Here is a 21,697-nt window from a genome sequence, read left to right on the forward strand (position 1 = left end):
CTCAGGAATGAGGGTACTTTGATTGAAAGCTGCATTTATGCCATGGTTATGCTGCCAGGAATTAGGAGATGTCTACATTAAGTCATCTAATCATCACAATAATTATACATGGTCAGTATTATTAAACACAGTTTATAGATAAGTAACCTGAGAATCAGAGAGAGTAGATAATTTATCTAAAGTATTTTTGACCTTTTTTCTTTCTTCTCCTTAAAGAAGTCTCTCTAATACTGGTTTGGTGTTGATGAACTCTTTTAGCTTTTTCTTGTCTGGGAAGCTTTTTATCTGTCATTCAATTCAAAATAATAGCTTTGCTGGGTAGAATAATCTTGGTTGTAGGCCCTTGCTTTTCATCACTTTGAATATTTCATGCCAATCCCTACTGGCCTGCAAAGTTTCTGTTGAGAAATCAGCCGACAGTCTTATGGGAGCTCCCGTGTAGGAAACTAACTGCTTTTCCTCTTGCTGCTCTTAAGATTCTCTTTTTGTCTTTAATTTTTGGCCTTTTGGCATGAATTATGATGTGTCTCAGTGTGGGGCTCTTTGAGTTCATCCTGTTGGGAATTCTCTGTGCTTCCTGGGTTTGTATATGTATTTCCTTCATCAGATTGGGGAAGTTTTCCGTCATTATTTCTTGAAATAGGTTTTCCATTCCTTGCTCTCTCTTTTTCTTCTCCTTTTGGTATCCCTCTGATGCAAACATTGGTATGCTCGATGTCCCAGAGGCCCCTTTAAATATCCTCATTTTTTTTTTGATTCTTTTTTCTCATTGTCGTTCTGATTGGGTGTTTTCTGCTACCTTATCTTCTATATTGCTGATTTGATCCTTTGCTTCATCTAATCTACTGTTGATTCTTCCTAAGGTACTCTTCAGTTATCGTATTCTTCATTTATGACTGGTTCTTTTTTTTTCCTACCTTCATTTTTGTTTTCTATCTCTTTGTTAAAGTTCTCATTGAGTTCATCAAGCTTCCTTATAACCAGTGTTTTGAACTCGGCATCTGGTAGATTGCTTGTCTCCATTTTGTTTCGTTCTTTTTCTGGAGCTTTGTTCTGTCCTTTCATTTCAGATATGTTTCTTTGTTTCCCCATTTTGGCTAACTCTCTGTGTTTGTTTCCATGTATTAGGTAGGGCTGCTATGTCTCCCAGTCTTAGTTGAGTGGCCTTATGTAGAAGGTGTCCTGTGGAGCCCAGTAGCACAGTTTTCCTGGCCACCTGAGCCAAGAGCTCCAAATGTGTCCCTTGTATAGGTTGTGTGTTCTCTCCTGCTGTAGTTGAGCCTTGGTTGCTGTGTGCTTGTCAATGGGAGGGATTGACCCTCAGGCTGATTGGTTGTGAGGACAGGCAGGTGACTACAGTAGAGAAGCTGTTGTTCAGGGGCTGACCCTACTGAACAGGATTTGCTTTAGCAGGGCTCTGGTGCCTGCCTGGTCTGCTTTTTGCATGTGTTGTCCTCAGATATGGCCCCAGGTTGAGCTCTGACACAGACTGAAGCTGGCCACCAGGTGTGCAGGCTGGGGACTTCTGGGAGGGACCCTGCTGTAGGCCAAATTCAGCCACAGCCTGTGCCCTACCTGCAGCCACCTAGAACGAGCCACTAGGCAATCAGCAGATGGCCACCACCCACGTTGGGTTTGGATGTGCCTTGAGAGGCCAAGCTGCAAACCAAGGCTGGCTGCTGCAAGTGCTAGGCTTGGGGCTGCTCAGCAAGAGGTACAGGGCACACTTAGGCCAGATGCTGCTTGTTCATGTTTTGGGAACTTTTGAGAGATTTTAGGAAAGTCCGCAGCATGAGCTAAGACAGACCGTTTATATGAAAAATTCACTGGAAGCAGCTCAGATGGGCCCGCAAGCTGGGAGGGGCGGGGTCTCAGGGAAGCACCAGGGCAGGATAGCCAGGTTGATTGAGACTCAGATATGGCGGCACCTGAGTCTGCACGCCGGGCTGAAGAGAGCTTAACAAAGAAACAAAGCACTCTGCCAGCACTTCTGTCTGGGAGAAACCTGCTCTCTCAGCCCTTTCCCTGAAGTCAGACAAATTCAGTTTATCCCCACTTGTTCCCAGCACCTTTTGAACTGCTGCCCAAGCACTGGAGCTCAGAGTGAATTCAATAGCAAGTAAGTCTGTGCACGTGGGCCCCTTAAGAGAAATGTCTGCCAATCCAGCAGCCCTCCATCTCACTGAGCCACAATCTCTGCTGGTTTTCACAACCAGAAATTGTGGGGACCTCTCTTCCCAGTACTGGTACCCTGGTGTGGAGTTGGGACCCCATGCTCCTCCAGGGGTACTGCCACAGCTAGATATCCCTCCAGATTCTCAACTGCCACACGCAGGTGTGGGACCAGTCCATTCTGTGTCTCCACCCCTCCTAGAGGTCTTGAAGTGGCCTCTTCTGTGTGTCCCCAGGTGTAAGACTTCTGTTCGGCTAGACTTTAGGCGACTCCCCATGATGGCTGTTCTGTAGTTAGTTGTAATTTTGATGCGGTTGTGAGAGGAGGTGAGCACGGCATTTACATACTCCACTATCTTGACTGGAAGCTTCTTTAAACCCATATTTTCTAACTTCAGCTCTAGAGTTTTATTCATTGATATTAGCACATTGTGAAGTTGGGCCTCGGTGTTAGGTATTTAAACTGTGTCCACTTATTACAACACTATTATAAATTGACTTCACGTTTTCCTTTTTTCTAAAATGTAAATTTCAGTCATGATCTGCTGGCAATTTTCAATTATGAGGACACCACAATACGTCCAACCCAGAACGAAAAAAAAAAAAAAACACAACAGATTTCGTGAGCCTCTTAACAGAAGAAGCACTTTTCACAAGGATTTACTATGGAGAGAAAACAGATATAAGTATCTCAAGAATCTTCATTCTGGATATATTAAAGGAGGAGATTTTCCAATAGTAGTCCAAGTTTAAAGAGTATAGTTGAGAATCCTACATATGATGTGTCTAGAGGGGGCACAAACACTGGGAAAAGGTAGAAAGAGATCTAAACTAGTAAAATGATTATTCTTCTGCTGGTGGTCATCAAAAGACCATCTTTTTATAAATGCGTAACTGATGTATTTGGGATCATCTAAAACTCCAAACAAGGAATATGAGAGGAACTTCAGGGAGGCAGGACTGGAAAATGATTTAATTTGCTTTAAAAAAAAAAAAAAAACACCAAAAAACCTAAGTCCACTGTTCAGATCCCCATAAGAGATAAAACCATGTGAACTAAAGGGGACAGAGAAGAACCAGATGGAAGAACTCGGGTCCATTTATATGCAGCCCAAAGGAGATGGGAGATGCAGGAAAGCAGAAATTAACATAAAAGCCACCTTGGCAAGGCTCTCCTGATCCAGGAAGGGAAGGCTTCCAGCTTCCTTGTCTAAAATATACTTCTTAGGGTCTATTAGCATCTTTTGTATTGATGACTTTGATGACAATTTAATTTGTCACACAGCTAGCCTACATGGAAAGAATGTATTGCTTAGGCTGCCTTGAAGGTCACCATTGCTTTTGTTTCTTAGTGTTCTGGTGTTCTGCTTATATTTTTACTTGTCTTCTGATACAGTCTGGCAATAATGGGAGGGGCATTTACATCTGTTTGACAATGCACTGCCCTGAATTCTGAATTCTGGCTTGTTTGGTTAATATGAGTCCACTCCTTAGAGATGGATCCAATGTCACTAGACCACTAATCGTGTTTCTTATTCCTGTGGCTGGAGATTGGGTGCCGGGTTGTGATGACATCACTAGGGCACTTTGTGGGAACATATCCATGTGTCCTATAGGACTGATGAGATCATACCCCTCTGAATCATAGTGTGCTGAGTAGAACTTTTCCATTTGAAACCACAACAGTGTCTTCTGTGAATTTTTCACTTGTGCACCATAGAGATGTGCACTATTTTTCACGAAAGATTGTGTACATAACTCCATAATTTAACCACGAAGGTCTAAGTGGAGTCTGTTACTAGCATGCATAGTCATGATGAAAGTTTCATACATCACCTATATTGGTCCATCTACTTTCCCCCATTCATAAGCTTGGTTATTAGGCCTGGTTTAAGTTTGCTCATCCTGGCAAGACAGAACTGTGTTTTTATTTATTATCTTATTCTCAAGACTACTTAGTGACAGATTTCTTAAGACAAGTTTTTGAAAAGGTAAGAATACCGAAAGTGAACAGATCAATATGTTACTTTTCATTTATTAACATATCATATATTTTTGAATGTCTGCTTTGTATCAAGTAATGTTCTAGAAAGCTGGATATTAAAATGAAAACATGGGATGCCCTAGACCTTGAGGGTCTTATGATTTTAAGAATTGAGTAGTCACATAAGGAAAAAAATTGCAAGTCGTTATAAAGGGTGCTATCATGGACGAATCTGTGCACAAGGTATAGTGAGACCTGTGCTACACCTGTGCTGAGGCTTAAAGCGTGACAAGGAAGTTGTCAGGAAGGCAAGTGAGGGTTGTGCACAAATTGATTAAGGGTTGCTGGAGCATTGAGGAGGAGGCACAGAGGAGCTGGAGAGTTAAGGAAAGATCCAAAATCTTACTGGTTTTTATGCAGTACTGATGAGTTTTGATATTAGTGAAGGTGACAGGGAGTCATTTTGACCAAATGGCTAAGTTTTGAGTGTTTTATGCTCCCTTGGCTAGCTGGGTATAGGGTATATGGTAAGGGAGTGGGGAAGGAGCAAACTAGAAAGAAATAAAGCACCTGGTAGGGAATACGTCCAGAGAGTCTGGAGGACTGACGATGTGGCTTGGACAAGGGCAGTGGCTGTGAAGAGGAAGAGATGAATATGAAAAACAAGAGATATTTAAGAGGTAGAATTTTAAAAATGTTGTAATCATTGAAAACCACTAGCAGTGACATACTGTTGTGGATTCAATGCCTGCTGGGTGACCTTTTTCACAGAAAGAGCAGCAATCCTGCCTGCTGTTCTATGGCTGTTTCTATTTGAGAAATTGAACATTATAGAGTTTTTAATGCAAACTGTAAGTAGCTGTGTGTCACCAACTGAGGGGATTAGCCCCAAGATGCTGTGACATTTGTCATCGGTTCTCAGGTCTTAGTATCTAGGAGACCATTAACTCCTGGCCATGGTGCTCACAGTTCAGGTGAGCTGTTCTGCCAGGTGCTAGAATATGAGGCAATCGGGTGTCATGATTAAGAAATTGGGCTTGGCGAACAAGCCCTATGCCATCTGATCTCGAAAGCAAAGCAGGGTCAAGCCTGGTTGGTACTTGGATGGGAGACCACCTAGGAAGACCAAGTGCTGTAAGCGTAAGAAATAAAAAAAATAAATAAATGAAGGCTTGTAAGCTGACAAGGTCGTTGCAATCTGTGAAGTCAACCAAGGGTTGCCTCGCCTAAAAAAAAAGAAAAGAAATTTGGCTTGGTGTCAGTTAGGCCTGGGCTTGAATCCCAGACCTATGGTTTGCTTCAATTCTCTTCTCTGAACTAAGTTTATAAAATAGAGATTAGAGTACCTACTCCTAGGTGTTTGGATTAAATGAGATACTTGCTCAAACTTAAACATCGATGGCGAAACTAAGATTCCATTGTGGGTCCAGCTGACTCCAGAGTCGGTGCTCTCTCTTTTTCCTTCTTTCTCTTTCGTATTTAATATGTACATTATCTTCATTATTACTATTGTTGTTTAGAAATGCTACAATTTCAGTTTCTATGCTTTGGTTTTATTATGGACTTCCTAGTTTTACTCCACTATCATCAGAGGATTGCTTTTGCATTATTTTTACCTTATGGAATTTATTGCATTTTTTGTGACCTAATCTATGGTTAATTTTGTGAGTGTTCTATGTGGACTTGAAAAGAAAGTGTATTCTCTATTACCGGGGAACTCAGTTTGTTCCAATAGTGTCCAAGTTTAAAGAGTATAGTTGAGAATCCTACATATGATGTGTGTAGAGGGGGCACAAATACTGGGAAAAGGTAGAAAGAGATCTAAACTAGTAAAATGATTATTCTTCTGCTGGTGGTCATCAAAAGACCATCTTTTTATAAATGCATAACTGATGTATTTGGGATCATCTAAAACTCCAAACAAGGAATATGAGAGGAACTTCAGGGAGGCAGGACTGGAAAATGATTTAATTTGCTTTAAAAAAAAAAAAACACCAAAAAACCTAAGTCCACTGTTCAGATCCCCATAAGAGATAAAACCATGTGAACTAAAGGGGACAGAGAAGAACCAGATGGAAGAACTCGGGTCCATTTATATGCAGCCCAAAGGAGATGGGAGATGCAGGAAAGCAGAAATTAACATAAAAGCCACCTTGGCAAGGCTCTCCTGATCCAGGAAGGGAAGGCTTCCAGCTTCCTTGTCTAAAACATACTTCTTAGGGTCTATTAGCATCTTTTGTATTGATGACTTTGATGACAATTTAATTTGTCACACAGCTAGCCTACATGGAAAGAATGTATTGCTTAGGCTGCCTTGAAGGTCACCATTGCTTTTGTTTCTTAGTGTTCTGGTGTTCTGCTTATATTTTTACTTGTCTTCTGATACAGTCTGGCAATAATGGGAGGGGCATTTACATCTGTTTGACAATGCACTGCCCTGAATTCTGAATTCTGGCTTGTTTGGTTAATATGAGTCCACTCCTTAGAGATGGATCCAATGTCACTAGACCACTAATCGTGTTTCTTATTCCTGTGGCTGGAGATTGGGTGCCGGGTTGTGATGACATCACTAGGGCACTTTGTGGGAACATATCCATGTGTCCTATAGGACTGATGAGATCATACCCCTCTGAATCATAGTGTGCTAAGTAGAACTTTTCCATTTGAAACCACAACAGTGTCTTCTGTGAATTTTTCACTTGTGCACCATAGAGATGTGCACTATTTTTCACGAAAGATTGTGTACATAACTCCATAATTTAACCACGAAGGTCTAAGTGGAGTCTGTTACTAGCATGCATAGTCATGATGAAAGTTTCATACATCACCTATATTGGTCCATCTACTTTCCCCCATTCATAAGCTTGGTTATTAGGCCTGGTTTAAGTTTGCTCATCCTGGCAAGACAGAACTGTGTTTTTATTTATTATCTTATTCTCAAGACAACTTAGTGACAGATTTCTTAAGACAAGTTTTTGAAAAGGTAAGAATACCGAAAGTGAACAGATCAATATGTTACTTTTCATTTATTAACATATCATATATTTTTGAATGTCTGCTTTGTATCAAGTAATGTTCTAGAAAGCTGGATATTAAAATGAAAACATGGGATGCCCTAGACCTTGAGGGTCTTATGATTTTAAGAATTGAGTAGTCACATAAGGAAAAAAATTGCAAGTCGTTATAAAGGGTGCTATCATGGACGAATCTGTGCACAAGGTATAGTGAGACCTGTGCTACACCTGTGCTGAGGCTTAAAGCGTGACAAGGAAGTTGTCAGGAAGGCAAGTGAGGGTTGTGCACAAATTGATTAAGGGTTGCTGGAGCATTGAGGAGGAGGCACAGAGGAGCTGGAGAGTTAAGGAAAGATCCAAAATCTTACTGGTTTTTATGCAGTACTGATGAGTTTTGATATTAGTGAAGGTGACAGGGAGTCATTTTGACCAAATGGCTAAGTTTTGAGTGTTTTATGCTCCCTTGGCTAGCTGGGTATAGGGTATATGGTAAGGGAGTGGGGAAGGAGCAAACTAGAAAGAAATAAAGCACCTGGTAGGGAATACGTCCAGAGAGTCTGGAGGACTGACGATGTGGCTTGGACAAGGGCAGTGGCTGTGAAGAGGAAGAGATGAATATGAAAAACAAGAGATATTTAAGAGGTAGAATTTTAAAAATGTTGTAATCATTGAAAACCACTAGCAGTGACATACTGTTGTGGATTCAATGCCTGCTGGGTGACCTTTTTCACAGAAAGAGCAGCAATCCTGCCTGCTGTTCTATGGCTGTTTCTATTTGAGAAATTGAACATTATAGAGTTTTTAATGCAAACTGTAAGTAGCTGTGTGTCACCAACTGAGGGGATTAGCCCCAAGATGCTGTGACATTTGTCATCGGTTCTCAGGTCTTAGTATCTAGGAGACCATTAACTCCTGGCCATGGTGCTCACAGTTCAGGTGAGCTGTTCTGCCAGGTGCTAGAATATGAGGCAATCGGGTGTCATGATTAAGAAATTGGGCTTGGCGAACAAGCCCTATGCCATCTGATCTCGAAAGCAAAGCAGGGTCAAGCCTGGTTGGTACTTGGATGGGAGACCACCTAGGAAGACCAAGTGCTGTAAGCGTAAGAAATAAAAAAAATAAATAAATGAAGGCTTGTAAGCTGACAAGGTCGTTGCAATCTGTGAAGTCAACCAAGGGTTGCCTCGCCTAAAAAAAAAGAAAAGAAATTTGGCTTGGTGTCAGTTAGGCCTGGGCTTGAATCCCAGATCTATGGTTTGCTTCAATTCTCTTCTCTGAACTAAGTTTATAAAATAGAGATTAGAGTACCTACTCCTAGGTGTTTGGATTAAATGAGATACTTGCTCAAACTTAAACATCGATGGCGAAACTAAGATTCCATTGTGGGTCCAGCTGACTCCAGAGTCGGTGCTCTCTCTTTTTCCTTCTTTCTCTTTCGTATTTAATATGTACATTATCTTCATTATTACTATTGTTGTTTAGAAATGCTACAATTTCAGTTTCTATGCTTTGGTTTTATTATGGACTTCCTAGTTTTACTCCACTATCATCAGAGGATTGCTTTTGTATTATTTTTACCTTATGGAATTTATTGCATTTTTTGTGACCTAATCTATGGTTAATTTTGTGAGTGTTCTATGTGGACTTGAAAAGAAAGTGTATTCTCTATTACCGGGGAACTCAGTTTGTGATGTATCAAGATCTCCCTTATTATTTATGTTGTTTGTGATGTATCAAGATCTCCCTTATTATTTATGTTGTTTATGTGAGTCTTCTATATCTTTATTTACTTTTTGTCCACTTGCCCTGTCCTTGGACTGCCAGTAGTATGTTAAATTACCTAATATTAGTATGTTTCTATTTCTTCTTGCTTCTCCTGCAGGTTCTGCTCTAAGTGTCGCTGCTATGTTATCTGATGTGCATTCACAACTGTTGAATGTTCTTTGTGAACTCTGGCCTTTCGCATAAATCAGCCCTTCCTTGTCTTATTTTGTGCTTTTTCAGTCTGTATTTTACCCTGTCATATATCAGGATCAAAAGAGATGCTTTTTGTTGTTGCTGTTAATTTGCGTTTGCCTTGCATGCTTTGCCTATTCCTATATTTTTCGTCATTTAAAAGCACTCTGTGTTAGGGGCGCCTCGTATTCAGCACAGAGCCCACATCTGTGACTGGTACATTACACTATGCCCAGCATATCACTGCAGTTCCAGAAAATCTTTATTTTCTTCGTCTTTTCATCTCTTCCTCAACTAGGATCAAGACCCACCTAAGACCCTAATCTTTTTTTTTTTTTTTAAGTTTTATTAGGTATATTGACAAAACTGTAAGATATTTAAAGTGTACATTGTAGTGATTTGATGTGCGTATACATCGGGAAAGGTTAATATTATTATCAGCAGTTTGGGATCTGTATGGACTGAGGTCCCCTCCTGGATGTTCTGGCTTAGCAGGAGTATCATTTCAGTCCTGCAGAGCTGGTTCACATACCCTAGCAGGACAGGCTGTCCCTTGCCACCTGGGAGGCCCTAAACACACTCATCACTAGTGGACTTGAAGAGCACTGATAAAAAGTTTAAAAATGCATTTCCTCTAGTAGCTTGACAGAATAGTTTCCAGTATTTGAACTAAGACCTGATGACTCCCAAAATATTCTTTAAAATGTAATTAAATGCCTTGGGAGAAATGTTATAACAGGTAAGCCCACCGCTGGAATCATTACTTAAACTCTCCACCAGGGCATTAATCATTTCTACAGTATCTCAGGTTTTCTAGTCTCTGTATTTTTCTGGTAATGGTAAACTGATACTGTCACCCACTCTACAAGCATGAGTTTGAAATTCAGAGATATCGTACTTTACCTACATGATATTTGGAATTTATATAAGCACTGAGCCTCCGTTTTTTCTCTACAGATTGAGGACAATGACAGAAACTCAGAGGGCTGTTAAAAGGATTAATCAGGGTTATAGATTCAAGGACTAGGCAGAAAGTGTGAAGGACCAGGCGGGTAATTAATTAAATCCCCTAAGTGTAAGGCAATAGGAATGACGGCGAAAGTTCATTTCCTTGTCACAGGAGAAGCCTTTACTGGACTCCTGTAGACTGGAGCCCTACCTGTAGCAACATGGGCCTGATATCACCAGATCTTCTAATTTTTTCAAGAAAAGCAGAAACCCAGATCTTTAATGTAAAATTTCCCCACTATTCAATGTGGCCATGAATTCAAATTTCTTTTAAAACACTAGCTAGACCATTTAAAAAACATATCTGTGAACTGGGTGCAACTGTATGCTGCCACTTTGCAGTCTCTGGTCTGAGTTAATTAGCATAATGCCCAGCACAAGGCCGTCACTTGATAAATGACGAATTCATCGAGTCTGAAACCTTAGACATCAGACTTAGGAGGAAGGACATGTTTGCTTGGGTGGGTAAGAGGCCAGGGGAGAGGAAATTCAGAGTAATCAAGACATCAACTGTAGGCCCAGAAAAGCAGCAGGAATGGAGGGGGGGAAAAAAAAGAGAACAGATGGGAGTGGATTATCTAAGAATTCTGCCTCCTTCCCTGTCGGCCCACTCTGACTCGTCTTTTGCTGATACCCCCTGGCTCTCTCGTAGAAGCTGCCGATCTCTGATCCCCAGGAAGCTGTAACTGACATGGGAGGGGTGAGGGGAGTGGGGTAAATCCTGCAGCTGGCTGGAGTCAGAAGGGCCAGCAGCTTCCTTAGGGTGAGCTTATTGGGAAGAGAACAAAAAAAAGCACTGAGCCGTGAGCCAAGGAGGAAAATTTTGTCCTGCCCTTATTCGTTTTGGCCTTTCTCCCTCGGCAACTCCTGAATCTAGCCAAATACTTCCTACTGGGGTGGGTTGCAGCTGCCCCACACATGTTATAAATACGAGCTAGTGGAGTTGTTCCTATTTTTAGCATCTGAATATGGATGCAAAGGTCACCAAGATTCCTCATTTGCTGGCTCAGCTCCCTTCTCTCTTCTCTACTTATCTCTAGTTTTCCTCCAAGAAATGTGTTTTCTGTTCAGACAAGTTAAAGTAAGATTTCTGGGAGGAAGAGGGACACCCCTCAAATATTTGCTCATCTTGGCTGGACTCCTTATAATCTCCGTGGACTGGGTGACATATCTATACTGACACACGACGTCATGTCCTGACTTTGGGAAAAGCACCCCAGGCTTGGACTGGAGCACAAAAAGAAGTTTGGGGAACAAAATAGCTTTAAATATCCTCCCATCTAACCTTCCAAATACAGAGTCGAGGGCACTGAGGCCCAGAGGGGCTGATTTGCTTACTGCTAGCTAACATTAATAAGAAATTTTAGTATAGCTTATAGTTGTGGAAGGTTTTCCTGTGCTAAGCACTTCACACAGAGTTCCTCCTCTAATCCCCATAACACAGTGAGGTATGTATCTCAATTATTCCCATTTTATAGATGACAAAATGGAGGTTTAGTGGTTCGAGAAATTTGCACATTAAAGTCACATAAACTGGTAATGGCAGACCCAGGGAAGACACTTAGGATTACGATTCCAATTCTTCATCTCTTTCCAGAACCAGAGCTCACTGTACAGATTCTTCACAAGGTTAAAAGAAAGGAAGGAGAAAAATGGAAGAAGAGAGGGAGGGAGGCTTGGCTTGAACCCACTCAGGCTATTCTTTGGATACCGCTGAGTGTTTTAAAGACAAAGGCACAGCCCTGGCAATAGTCCCCCTTCAAACCACTGCGGCCAAAGTGCTGCTGAGATACAAAGCTCTTCGGCCCTCTTTACCTGTTCTCAGTGTCGGCCAAGGCCATGCTCCGTGTGACGTAGCACATCTTGAGGGGGATGCTCTTCCGGTCTCTATGGAAGGAGAAAGACTGTGACGACGGTGACAGAGGGTCTGAGGAGCTGCTCCCTAACCGAGGGGATTCGGGGGGAGGCGTTTCCCACCCAATCTCGGACACTGGGGAACCTTTCTTCACGTAGGGTGTGGCCTCTCGCATATACTTCACTGCAAGAAAAAAACAAAAACGACAACAATAAGCTCTTTTAAGTACATCTGGAAAGTCTGATTGCATTTTTTGTTTGAAATTCACATTAGACAAGCTCTTAATATCAAAGCTCTTAAATTCTGAAAAAGATTCAGAATTTTTGCTCCTCTCATAATAGTTATCCTGTTATTTAAATGATATACCTGGATTTTAAAATTTGCTATTATGATGACCTGAACTTGAAAATTATTGCCTGTTTGTCAGTAGAAGTTGTCAATCAGGACAACTTCTATCTTTTCCGATTATAAGTTGCATTTTGAGAAAGAGGCTGAGAAAGAAACGGGCAGAGAACGAGAAAGCATAACTTAGGGTAAAAGACACAATTATTCAGTTTGGTTGTAGGGAATCTGGTAGCCACATTCATTATCCATGTCATTTTTCTGTTGAGAAATAAGGACAGACTTTCAATTTAATAGGGCTAAGAACTATATGAAAAGAAATACATAGAACACTTATTTTTTGTAATCATAAAAATCTGTAATAGCAAAAAGATTATATCTAAGAGCTGAAAACTAGGGACAACCTAAATGTCCACTAAAAAAAGGACAGATTTAATAAATTGTAAGACATCAATATAATCATTTTAAAAAGTAGATATAGACGTGTTGATGTAGAAAGACCTGTAAGGTCTATCATTAATTTTAAAAAAGTAGAGAGCAGAACATATAGTGTAATCTTTTTGTGTATAAAATGGTAAATATATATGCTTGTATATCTACGGCTATTTCTGGATAGAAACACAAGAAAATGTTAACAGTAGTTAGCTCTGGGGAGTGGAAATAAAAGTCAAGATAATGGAGAAATAGATCTTTACTATTCATTTATTACCTTTTTAAACCATTTTCATATTTACCATATGCATATATTACTTTATAAAATTTAAAGAAACAAAAATACTTTAAGAGTTGAGTGGAACAGACAAATTCTGCTCTCTGATATATCTGCTTGGTCTTAAGAAGTTATTAGCATATTCTAAATTTAAGCATTTGGTTCTTAGACAGCTTCTAAGTTGACAGGGTGACTAGATTCTTGGAACATGCAATATCAATTTTCATATCCTTCCATCACTCAGTCTGGGGAGAGGAGGACTTGGGGGAGAATTCTGCTGCTTGGGGAAGGACTTGGCTAAGTCCTTTACAGGTATCTGCTATTACAAACGGCAGTGGATGGGAATGGGTGCAAACGAGGGGGCATTGCCGCTAGATCTTTGATGATTCGATTCCACGAATTAGTGCCTTCACTGTGCAAGACATGGAGCCAGGTTTATGGAGAGTGCAGAAGTGGAAAACACATCATTTCCATACTCAAAATTACAAAATCATGGGTGACTGTACTGGATGCCGTTGATGTCCCATCAGATCCTTTTTATCAGCAAGGTGCCTTTATCTTAATTGTCGTGTGTTGGCTGAGAACAACTCACAGCTCCACCACTGCTCTGGAGAACTGATCTTAGCCCCAAAGGAGCCATCATAACTGGGAGGCAGTAGGCTTGCTGCCCAATCCCCCAGACAGAGGCTCTGCTTCCAGGGCACCCACCTATGACATAGCAACATAAGACTAGTATATAAACTATAACACAAAGAGGAATGAGCTAGTTTTATAGAAAAATAAAGTTCCGTAGAGGAACTCATGAGAAAAATGGATCAAGGCACACAAGTGCAAGATTAGCTCAAAACAAATAAGCAGACCAAACACACCCAGAGGCATTCAATGTGGATCTATATTTGCAGAACCAATCATAGTTATCAAAAACAGCCATATTAATTCAAGACAGAGGAGATGTCATTTAGCACCAACATGCATTTGAAAATAAGATTTCAGAGTCTTAAATGAACATCAGTGCAATTAGGAGAAAATAGCTCCATGGCTGCTGAAAACTTGTTAGCACAGGTTATAGTTACAGAAGGAAAAGGTTATTCTTGGCCATTGTTTTTTAAGGAATACTGTTTATTTCTGGGTAATATATTTAAAGAGGAAAACAGACATACCCAAAACAAATGAAGAAAATTTAGGGGGACGGATTGATTTAAGCTCCAAAGCTGAAGCAGACCTATTTTGAAGATACTGAATTTTTCATCTCTGAAATGTTTTAGTAAGAAGCTGGAACACTGCATAGCTTTGTTATATCGTAGAATTATACTTATTGGTATAGAAGAAATTCAAGTATCAGCTGAGATTGTTTGAAGATTCTCCTTTAATTGCATAATTATCTTTCTGGCTAGAGTAGGGGATGAGGGTTATACAGTGAGAATCCAGGGATGCTTCATGGAATAGGTAGCATTTGAACTTGGCCTTAAAGTGTAGCTAGAACTTAAAAAAGTAGAGATAACAACAACAACCCTTCTTTTATATAAGGTACTCTGGTTTATACTTTTTAACACAATTTTGTAGGCAAGAGAAGTTGGACCTCAATTTGGAAGGGGGATAAAAGAAGGAACATTTATCATATACCTAATGACGTGCCAAGTATGGAACCAGGTGCTTTACACAGCTTTCTACATTAAGCTTCAAAATAACCATTTAAAGTCTCTATATATAAGAAAACTAAGTCCAGGGAGGAAATGGGTAATGGATCTTTCATTTATCTAGTATCTATGTAGCCACAAACAATAAAATAATACATTGCTTTCCCTTGCAGACCCTGCTACAAAAAGTCTTACAGAGTGACTTTAATTCTGGTGGACAACAGGAGCTTCACACAGGTTATCCCTTGCAAGACTAATATTATTTTACACATTAGCACATCAAGGCTCAGAAGTTAGCTTATGTGGAGTCATGTGGCTGGTAAGTGGTGGAGCTGGGGTTTGATTTTCCAGAGATCATATTCTTTCATGAAATCTGGCCACCCCACCTAGATGAAGGATGTAAAAGGAGAAGCTAATAGTTCTGGACTTTATTCTGTAGGCAGTGGTGATAGCCATGGTGGTCTACAAACAAGAGAATGGCAGAATCAGAGGTCGGCTTTAGAGAGAACTTCCAAAAAGTCAGATTGGGTATACTAGAGGAAAAAAATATTGAGGTAGATCCACAAGGTCATTGGAGGTTACTGCCGGAGATAACCTGAGAAATGCTCAAAATATCCAGACAAGGTATGAGAAATCCCAGAAATGTATAGCTTGATCCATTCATGGGCAGAGGCATGGGAACCATAGCAGGTCTTAGCCTAGAAGCAATTATTAACGAAGTAGCCACTTCCTGTGTGGCATAGAACTTGGGAAAATTACAAAGGAGAGAAGACATAGTAATGCCTTGAAGAAAGGACACCTCATTGGAAATGCTATTCAGTACAGAGTAATCTTTCTAACTGAACAACTAAAAATAAAGACAGAGAAAATAAGTTAACAGGGTAGGTATGATAACTTAAAGATTCATTCATTCAGCCAAAATTCATCAGTCAAATTTTATGTTCTGAGGACTGTTCTTTTCATGAGTCATGATAAGAAATGGTCTCATTAAAAGATGTTTAAGCCTAGAAAGGGAGGAAGGCAAGTAAGAAGATGAAATGAAATCTTGTGTTAAATCTTAAAGTTGGTTTAAGGAGGTTCAGATAAGTTTCTATGGGTCTGGCAGAATCCGATGCAAATAATTTCTAAAGGAAGGCAGTTTCATCCTAGACTTCAAAAAGTCCCTATGAATCATTTTCAAGGGCAACGAGCAGCATAAAATCTCAGAAAATGTCGAACGCAAGGAAACAAGCTACCATGAACAAGAACCAATGAAAATCACTGATAGCTGTGAGAGTCCCACACAGAAGACTACAAAGCAACAAGTATGCTTACTATGTGTAAAGAAACAAATAAAAGCTTGGGAGAATCTTCTAGAGATTATTTTTTAAAAAGCAACCTAACAGATAGGTAAAATAATCAAATAGAACATCCAGTAGTAATGGTAATAGTAGTAGTAGTAATATAACCAAAATTAAAACTTCGATAATCATTTCAGAAGAATTAGTGAGTAAATTGTAGATCAGAAGAAATCATACAGAATGTAGCACCAAGATACAAGAAATAAAAAATGGAAAATAGGGAATAGAGATTAAGAGATATGACGGATGGAATGAGGTCTAGTGTATGTTTAACTGGAGCCCCGAAGGACAGGGTAGAAAGAAAGCGACAGAGGTTGAGAATGTTCCAGATGGAAACACACCAACTCACAAGTTCAAGAATCCTGTCTTGATTTTGCTGAACCATCAAGACAACAGAAGTAAAGTAGTCCTGCTTTGTACCTCAGGTGGACTAAATGGCTTATGTTTTCCTTAGAACCTTTGTTTCTTTTGAGAGTTTAGAGATCACCTCTCCCTTTTACCAGCATTGTGAGGAAGCCTCAGCAAAATCCTTAAATGGGTCTTGAGATCTCCGACACCCCAGAAAACAAGTTTTTCAATTTCAAGGAAATAATAGAGACTAAGAAAAATTATCATTGTTGCTCCTAAGCAAGATACGCTTTAAAGCCACTTTTCAGAAGTTGACACACTATATCTGCTTCCACGCCACTGGGCAGAATGTAGTTCCACTTCTAGATGGAAAAGAAATTTATTCTTAACTTTGGACAACCCTGTGCCAGCCCAGCTTAGAACTGGATGGGTAGGGGAAACTGTTACTGTGGAAGAAGAGAGTAGATATTAGGGGTCAGCTCTCAGCTTTTGCCATAGGGAGACCTCCCTAATTCCATCAGCTTAACACACTAGACTTTATAACGCATAAATACAAGTAAATGTGTTGGAGCAATCAGAAAAAAAATCACAATGACTAGGTCCCATGAACTTCGATAAGTGTTTCTTGTGTATTAACTCGTTTGAATCTCAGAACAACCTTATGATACAGACATTGTAATCACCCCCATTTTAGCAGACACTGCAATAAGCGAGAGGTTATATCGTATGCCCAAGATACAGAGCTAGAAAGTGGCACGTACGGGAGTCAAATCCAGGCAGCCTGGCTCCAGAGACCTACTTTTAACCATGAAGCAAACTGTTTCTCACACTTAAAAAAAAATTAAGGGTGTGTGCGTGTGTATATGCGCGCATATTTAAGCCAACATTTTTATGTACTGGGAGAAAACATCCAATTAAGAGGCTATTGCCTGTAACATAAGAGAGATTGATTTTGTAAGCCTGAACTATTACACTATGGCATTTCAATAAATGCCTTTTAAGACACCGTAATATGTGTTCATAATAGAGGGTTTAACCTGGCAGAAATGAACAGCTAGCGTCTGCATAATTACACCTCCACGTGCATCCAGACAGTAATTTCAGGCAAAGAGCTGTTGAAACGATTCAAGAAACAGCCAGGTCCAGGTTCAGTGCGCCTCATAATCAGAACTAATTAATAACTCATGCCCTTTCTGGGCATCATAAATTAAAAACTGTGGTTGAGCAATTAAAATTCCAATCTTCGGTTGCAAAAAATAAAAATAAAAAAAAGGAGTGGGGGAGGTGAGCAGGAAGAAGTGGTGTTCAAACCAATAATACACCAAGTTACTTTCAATATGTTTCCAGTTGTTCATTTGAAGGACAGGCAGTTGTGAAAATTTCAAAAGAACACTCAGTAATGCCCAAGTTTGCGAAAGCCTCAAGTTACAATTAAATCTTTGTTGGGGCAGCCAGATGACATTTGAAAGGAAAAGCACACACAGGCTACTAATGAGGAAATGCTTTAGGCAAATCCAATCAACTCTCCCACCAGGCTGGTTTCCGAGGAGCCAGAAAGTCCCTCTGCTCTGTGCAAGGATTCTTCTTAAAAATATCAACAAAAACAACAAAAAAGAGACCTCCAGATTACAGGAAGGAAAAGAAATATTTCATTACTATAGGCGAAGTGAACACAAAATGTACAATTTCTAATGTGATTAAGGGAAAAGCTGGAGGCAGGAAACCTGAGTATTTGGACCTTTGGTGAAACTTCCAAGTTCGTGACAGGTTGTTGACAGTGGGATTTGCTGACAAAAATGTAATCTAAAACGTTCCCTTAGTGACATTTCCTAGGCCATCTTAGAAAGGAAAGATGCAGAGGGAGATCATTAATATTTCCAAAAGACCAAGAAATGATGGAGGAGGTAATATAAGCCTCTCAGAAGCTAAAGCTAATCTTTCAGGAGGCTGAGTGGTGAGGTGCAAAGAGAATTGGCCTTGGGAGTTGGGGACTTGGACTGCACTGCCAGCTCGGCCGCTAACTAGCTCTTCAGCCCTGGGCAAGTCACTTCGCCACCCAGACGTCATTTTCTTGGCCTGTCAAAGAGGCAAATAGGGTCCCTACTTTTCAAACATTCTGTGATTCTATGGGAAGCTGCCTCTTCTGACATTAAATGTGTGTGTGTGTGTGTGTGTGTGTCTGTGTGTGTGTGTCTGTGTGTGTGTGTATTTCTGATCTCATCTTACCATTTACGTCATCACCAACAAATGGCTCTGTTAAAATGGGTGCTGAACTCTTAGGCCCTGCACATCCTGTGTCTTCTTACTTTTTCCCAAGCCCTACAGACACCTGACAGATATGAAAATAAGCCTGCCAGTTGAGAAGATGTACTCAGGTTACTTGTTCTTTGGTTTGGAAGAGTTGTCTAAAAGAATAGTTGTTTTCATTCGCTTACCACTATTTATTTTTCTTCCATTATTCTGCCAGGTGAATTTTTGACAGCAGGATTTTAAAAGACATTTGAAGAATGGCCGAAGGGTTCTCATGAGGTCATAAGGACCTCGTGGGGTGAGGGTGCTGTGTTTCGGTATATGGAGTCAGGAGTAAAATAAACTGCGTATGAGTTGCTGAGTAACCTTTACTCTCCAAGAAATAACTATCTCAAAATTATCCTGTTTCACACAGTGCATTCATTCCATATGACCTGCCTCGATTCTTCAACCAAGCAAGATCGCCGCCCCCACAGATGCTAAGTATCTCATCTTATGAGTCTTACAACCACCCAGAAGTACAGCGATTGGTTTAGTTACCCATTAAATCAACAAATGTTTAATGAGTTCCTTCCATGAGCAGGGCTCTGAGTATTCAAGCTATCCCAGTGAACAATACAGACTAGAGGTGCCTGCCCTGAGGTGCTTCCATTCTCGTGTACATGTGCATGTTGGGGGCGGGGGTGGACATATTAGATAAATAGACAAATATAGGGCACTGCTCGGAAAGACACACACACTAGAGGACTTGGGTCTGTCCCAGTTCACACAGAGCCAGTCACCATCTGGCTCCTGCCCACCTCCTGTCTGCATCTCAGTTGATTACCTGTTGGCTACCATGGTTTGCATGTGAGCCATAGAGAAATATTGTTTTATTCTCTGAATATTATTATGCCTACTCTCCAAGCAAGGGGAGTGTGGCATGGGCTGCTGAAACAACTTGCTCAGTGTCACACAGCAGCAAATGGCAAGCTGGTGTTTGAACTGTCCAGCTCCAAGGCTTCCAGTCCTCGTCACTTTACCATGCTCTGTCCTTGTGCCCTGGGTGCTGCCTCTACACATGGCCAGCTGTTCGTGCCTGAATCCTGTTTGTCTGACCACAAAAATTTTAGATATCATGCTTTTAAAAAGACCTTTTTATCTGAAATGTTTTTCTTATATTTCTTTTCTTATATGGAACCCAAACCTTATCCCTATGATTTGTATTCACTGATCATGGCTCGACTCTACAGAGATACACCAAGAATCTTGAGCATCTCATAAACTGATAAAATATAAATGTTTGTCTTTACGTAAAAAAGACAAGCCTGGTTAAAAGGAGCTGCAGCTACTGCTCAGATGTTTTTAGGTTCCTGGTCCACATTCTCTCCGAGCCTAAAGGTGGTGATGGACGAACCAAAAGTATGACAGGCCTGAAAGATGTTGCTTTTACTACTTCAGGCTCCTAGGTAGCTGCTGGGAGAGACATTCAATGCCTTAGATTAAAAAAATTAAGATTTTAAAAGTCTCAAATGGGCTGAAACTAAAAAGATGAAATATAATAGAGATAAGATAGAAAGTTTTGTCATTGCGTACTCAAAATAAAATCACTGTAACATGTACTTGACTTTACGTTTATGTTACGTTGTGGAATATTATCAGCATTTCATGTGAAGGAAAGTTCTGGGGATGTCCATGGCTGTAGTTGCCATATAAAGTAATAGAATGTTAGGCTGTACTGGTAGAAGCATGGTGTTCAGAAAAGAAGAGAGTTCCCCTCGTTAGCACCTTGATCAGCCCATACCTGAAGCCCTGATAGGTTAGACAATGTTTAAACGAGGACAAGGAGAGTGAGCAGATTGTCGACAGGTTCAATAAATGAAGAAAACATAAATGACAGACATTAGAGCACAGCAGTGGATGGCATAGACTCTGGAGTCTGTTTACTGGGGTCCAATTCTTAGCTCTTTTATCGCCCACCTCTGGGGCTTTGGGCAAATTACTTAATTTTCTTATGTGTTATTTCTTCCACCATCTCATAGTATTGTTGTGAGGATTAAACGAGTTAATAAAGGTAAAAAAGAATCATAGGAACTTGGCATTAGTAAATGTCATAAGGATCAGTTACCATTATTAAAAGTTGACCTATACAAGAGAAGATCGTGGAGCCTAAGAAACAGAGCCTAAGAAACTTTGTATATCTCTGCAGAGTGGAGCCATGATCAGTGAATACAAAGTACCTGGGTTCAATATAAGAACACACCGTGAGGCAGTGAGTTCCCTATTGCTAGTGACATTCAAGCAGAAACTGGAGGAGCTATTTCCCAGCCACGCTGCAGAAAGGATTCTTCTACTCTGTGGAAGAACAGATTGTTTCTACAATCCCTTTAAGCTGTCATGTTCTATGTTCTTTCTGTAATGGCTGACTGAGGTGCCTAACCTAGAGACTCCAATACAGTGAGCAGAGGTCAAGGGCGTGTCCCACATAAATGCACGCTGGACATTTCTTTATTATTAGATGCTTATTAGCTACATATTAGTTAGGTGACAATGGGACAGTCTGTTAAGCTATCTGAGTCTTAGAATGCCCATTTATAAGATGAGGAAAAACTGCCTTCCTTAAAGAAACAATACAATGTATTCATTTACTAAAGGAGCCCCAGAGTCAGAGGATCTGATTTCGAATCCCAAATTTTCCACTTAACAAGCTGAGCTTCTTTGAGCAAAGTATACAACCTCTCTGTACCTCAGGGTCCTCACCTGATAATAACAGGACGTATCTCACAGAATTGTTATGAAGATTAAATAATTTTTTAAAATGTATAAGAAGCCCTTAGAATAGTGTCTGGCATGTACTTAGCATCCACATTTCACCCTTATTATTATGTTGTTGCTATTATTGTTATGAAACTTAGATGAAAATATGTATTGCACGGATACCAGTCTCTTTCCTAATACTAGGAACTATCAAAATCATAAGTGCTTGAAAGCATCATTTCATTCATGCATTCATCGCACATGAATTAAGCCCCTACTCTGTGTACCGTGTGGGACTAGCCATGGCACAGTGAATAATCAGTTGAACATTCAAGTTCCTGCTCCT

At 40.3% G+C, this 21,697-nt stretch overlaps 1 protein-coding gene across 1 annotated transcript in view; it reads right to left on the reverse strand.

Moving 5' to 3' along the window:
• Nucleotides 1-21,697, reverse strand: part of SNTB1 (syntrophin beta 1) — a 214,005-nt gene that overhangs the window by 96,087 nt on the left and 96,221 nt on the right. The window contains exon 3 of the mRNA XM_011360823.2: nucleotides 11,950-12,172. Within this exon, the coding sequence (XP_011359125.1) occupies nucleotides 11,950-12,172 (223 nt within the window). The remainder of the gene's footprint in view (nucleotides 1-11,949; nucleotides 12,173-21,697) is intronic.

The sequence above is a fragment of the Pteropus vampyrus genome, unplaced genomic scaffold, assembly GCF_000151845.1.
Source record: "Pteropus vampyrus isolate Shadow unplaced genomic scaffold, Pvam_2.0 Scaffold59, whole genome shotgun sequence".
NCBI classification, from domain to species: domain Eukaryota; kingdom Metazoa; phylum Chordata; class Mammalia; order Chiroptera; family Pteropodidae; genus Pteropus; species Pteropus vampyrus.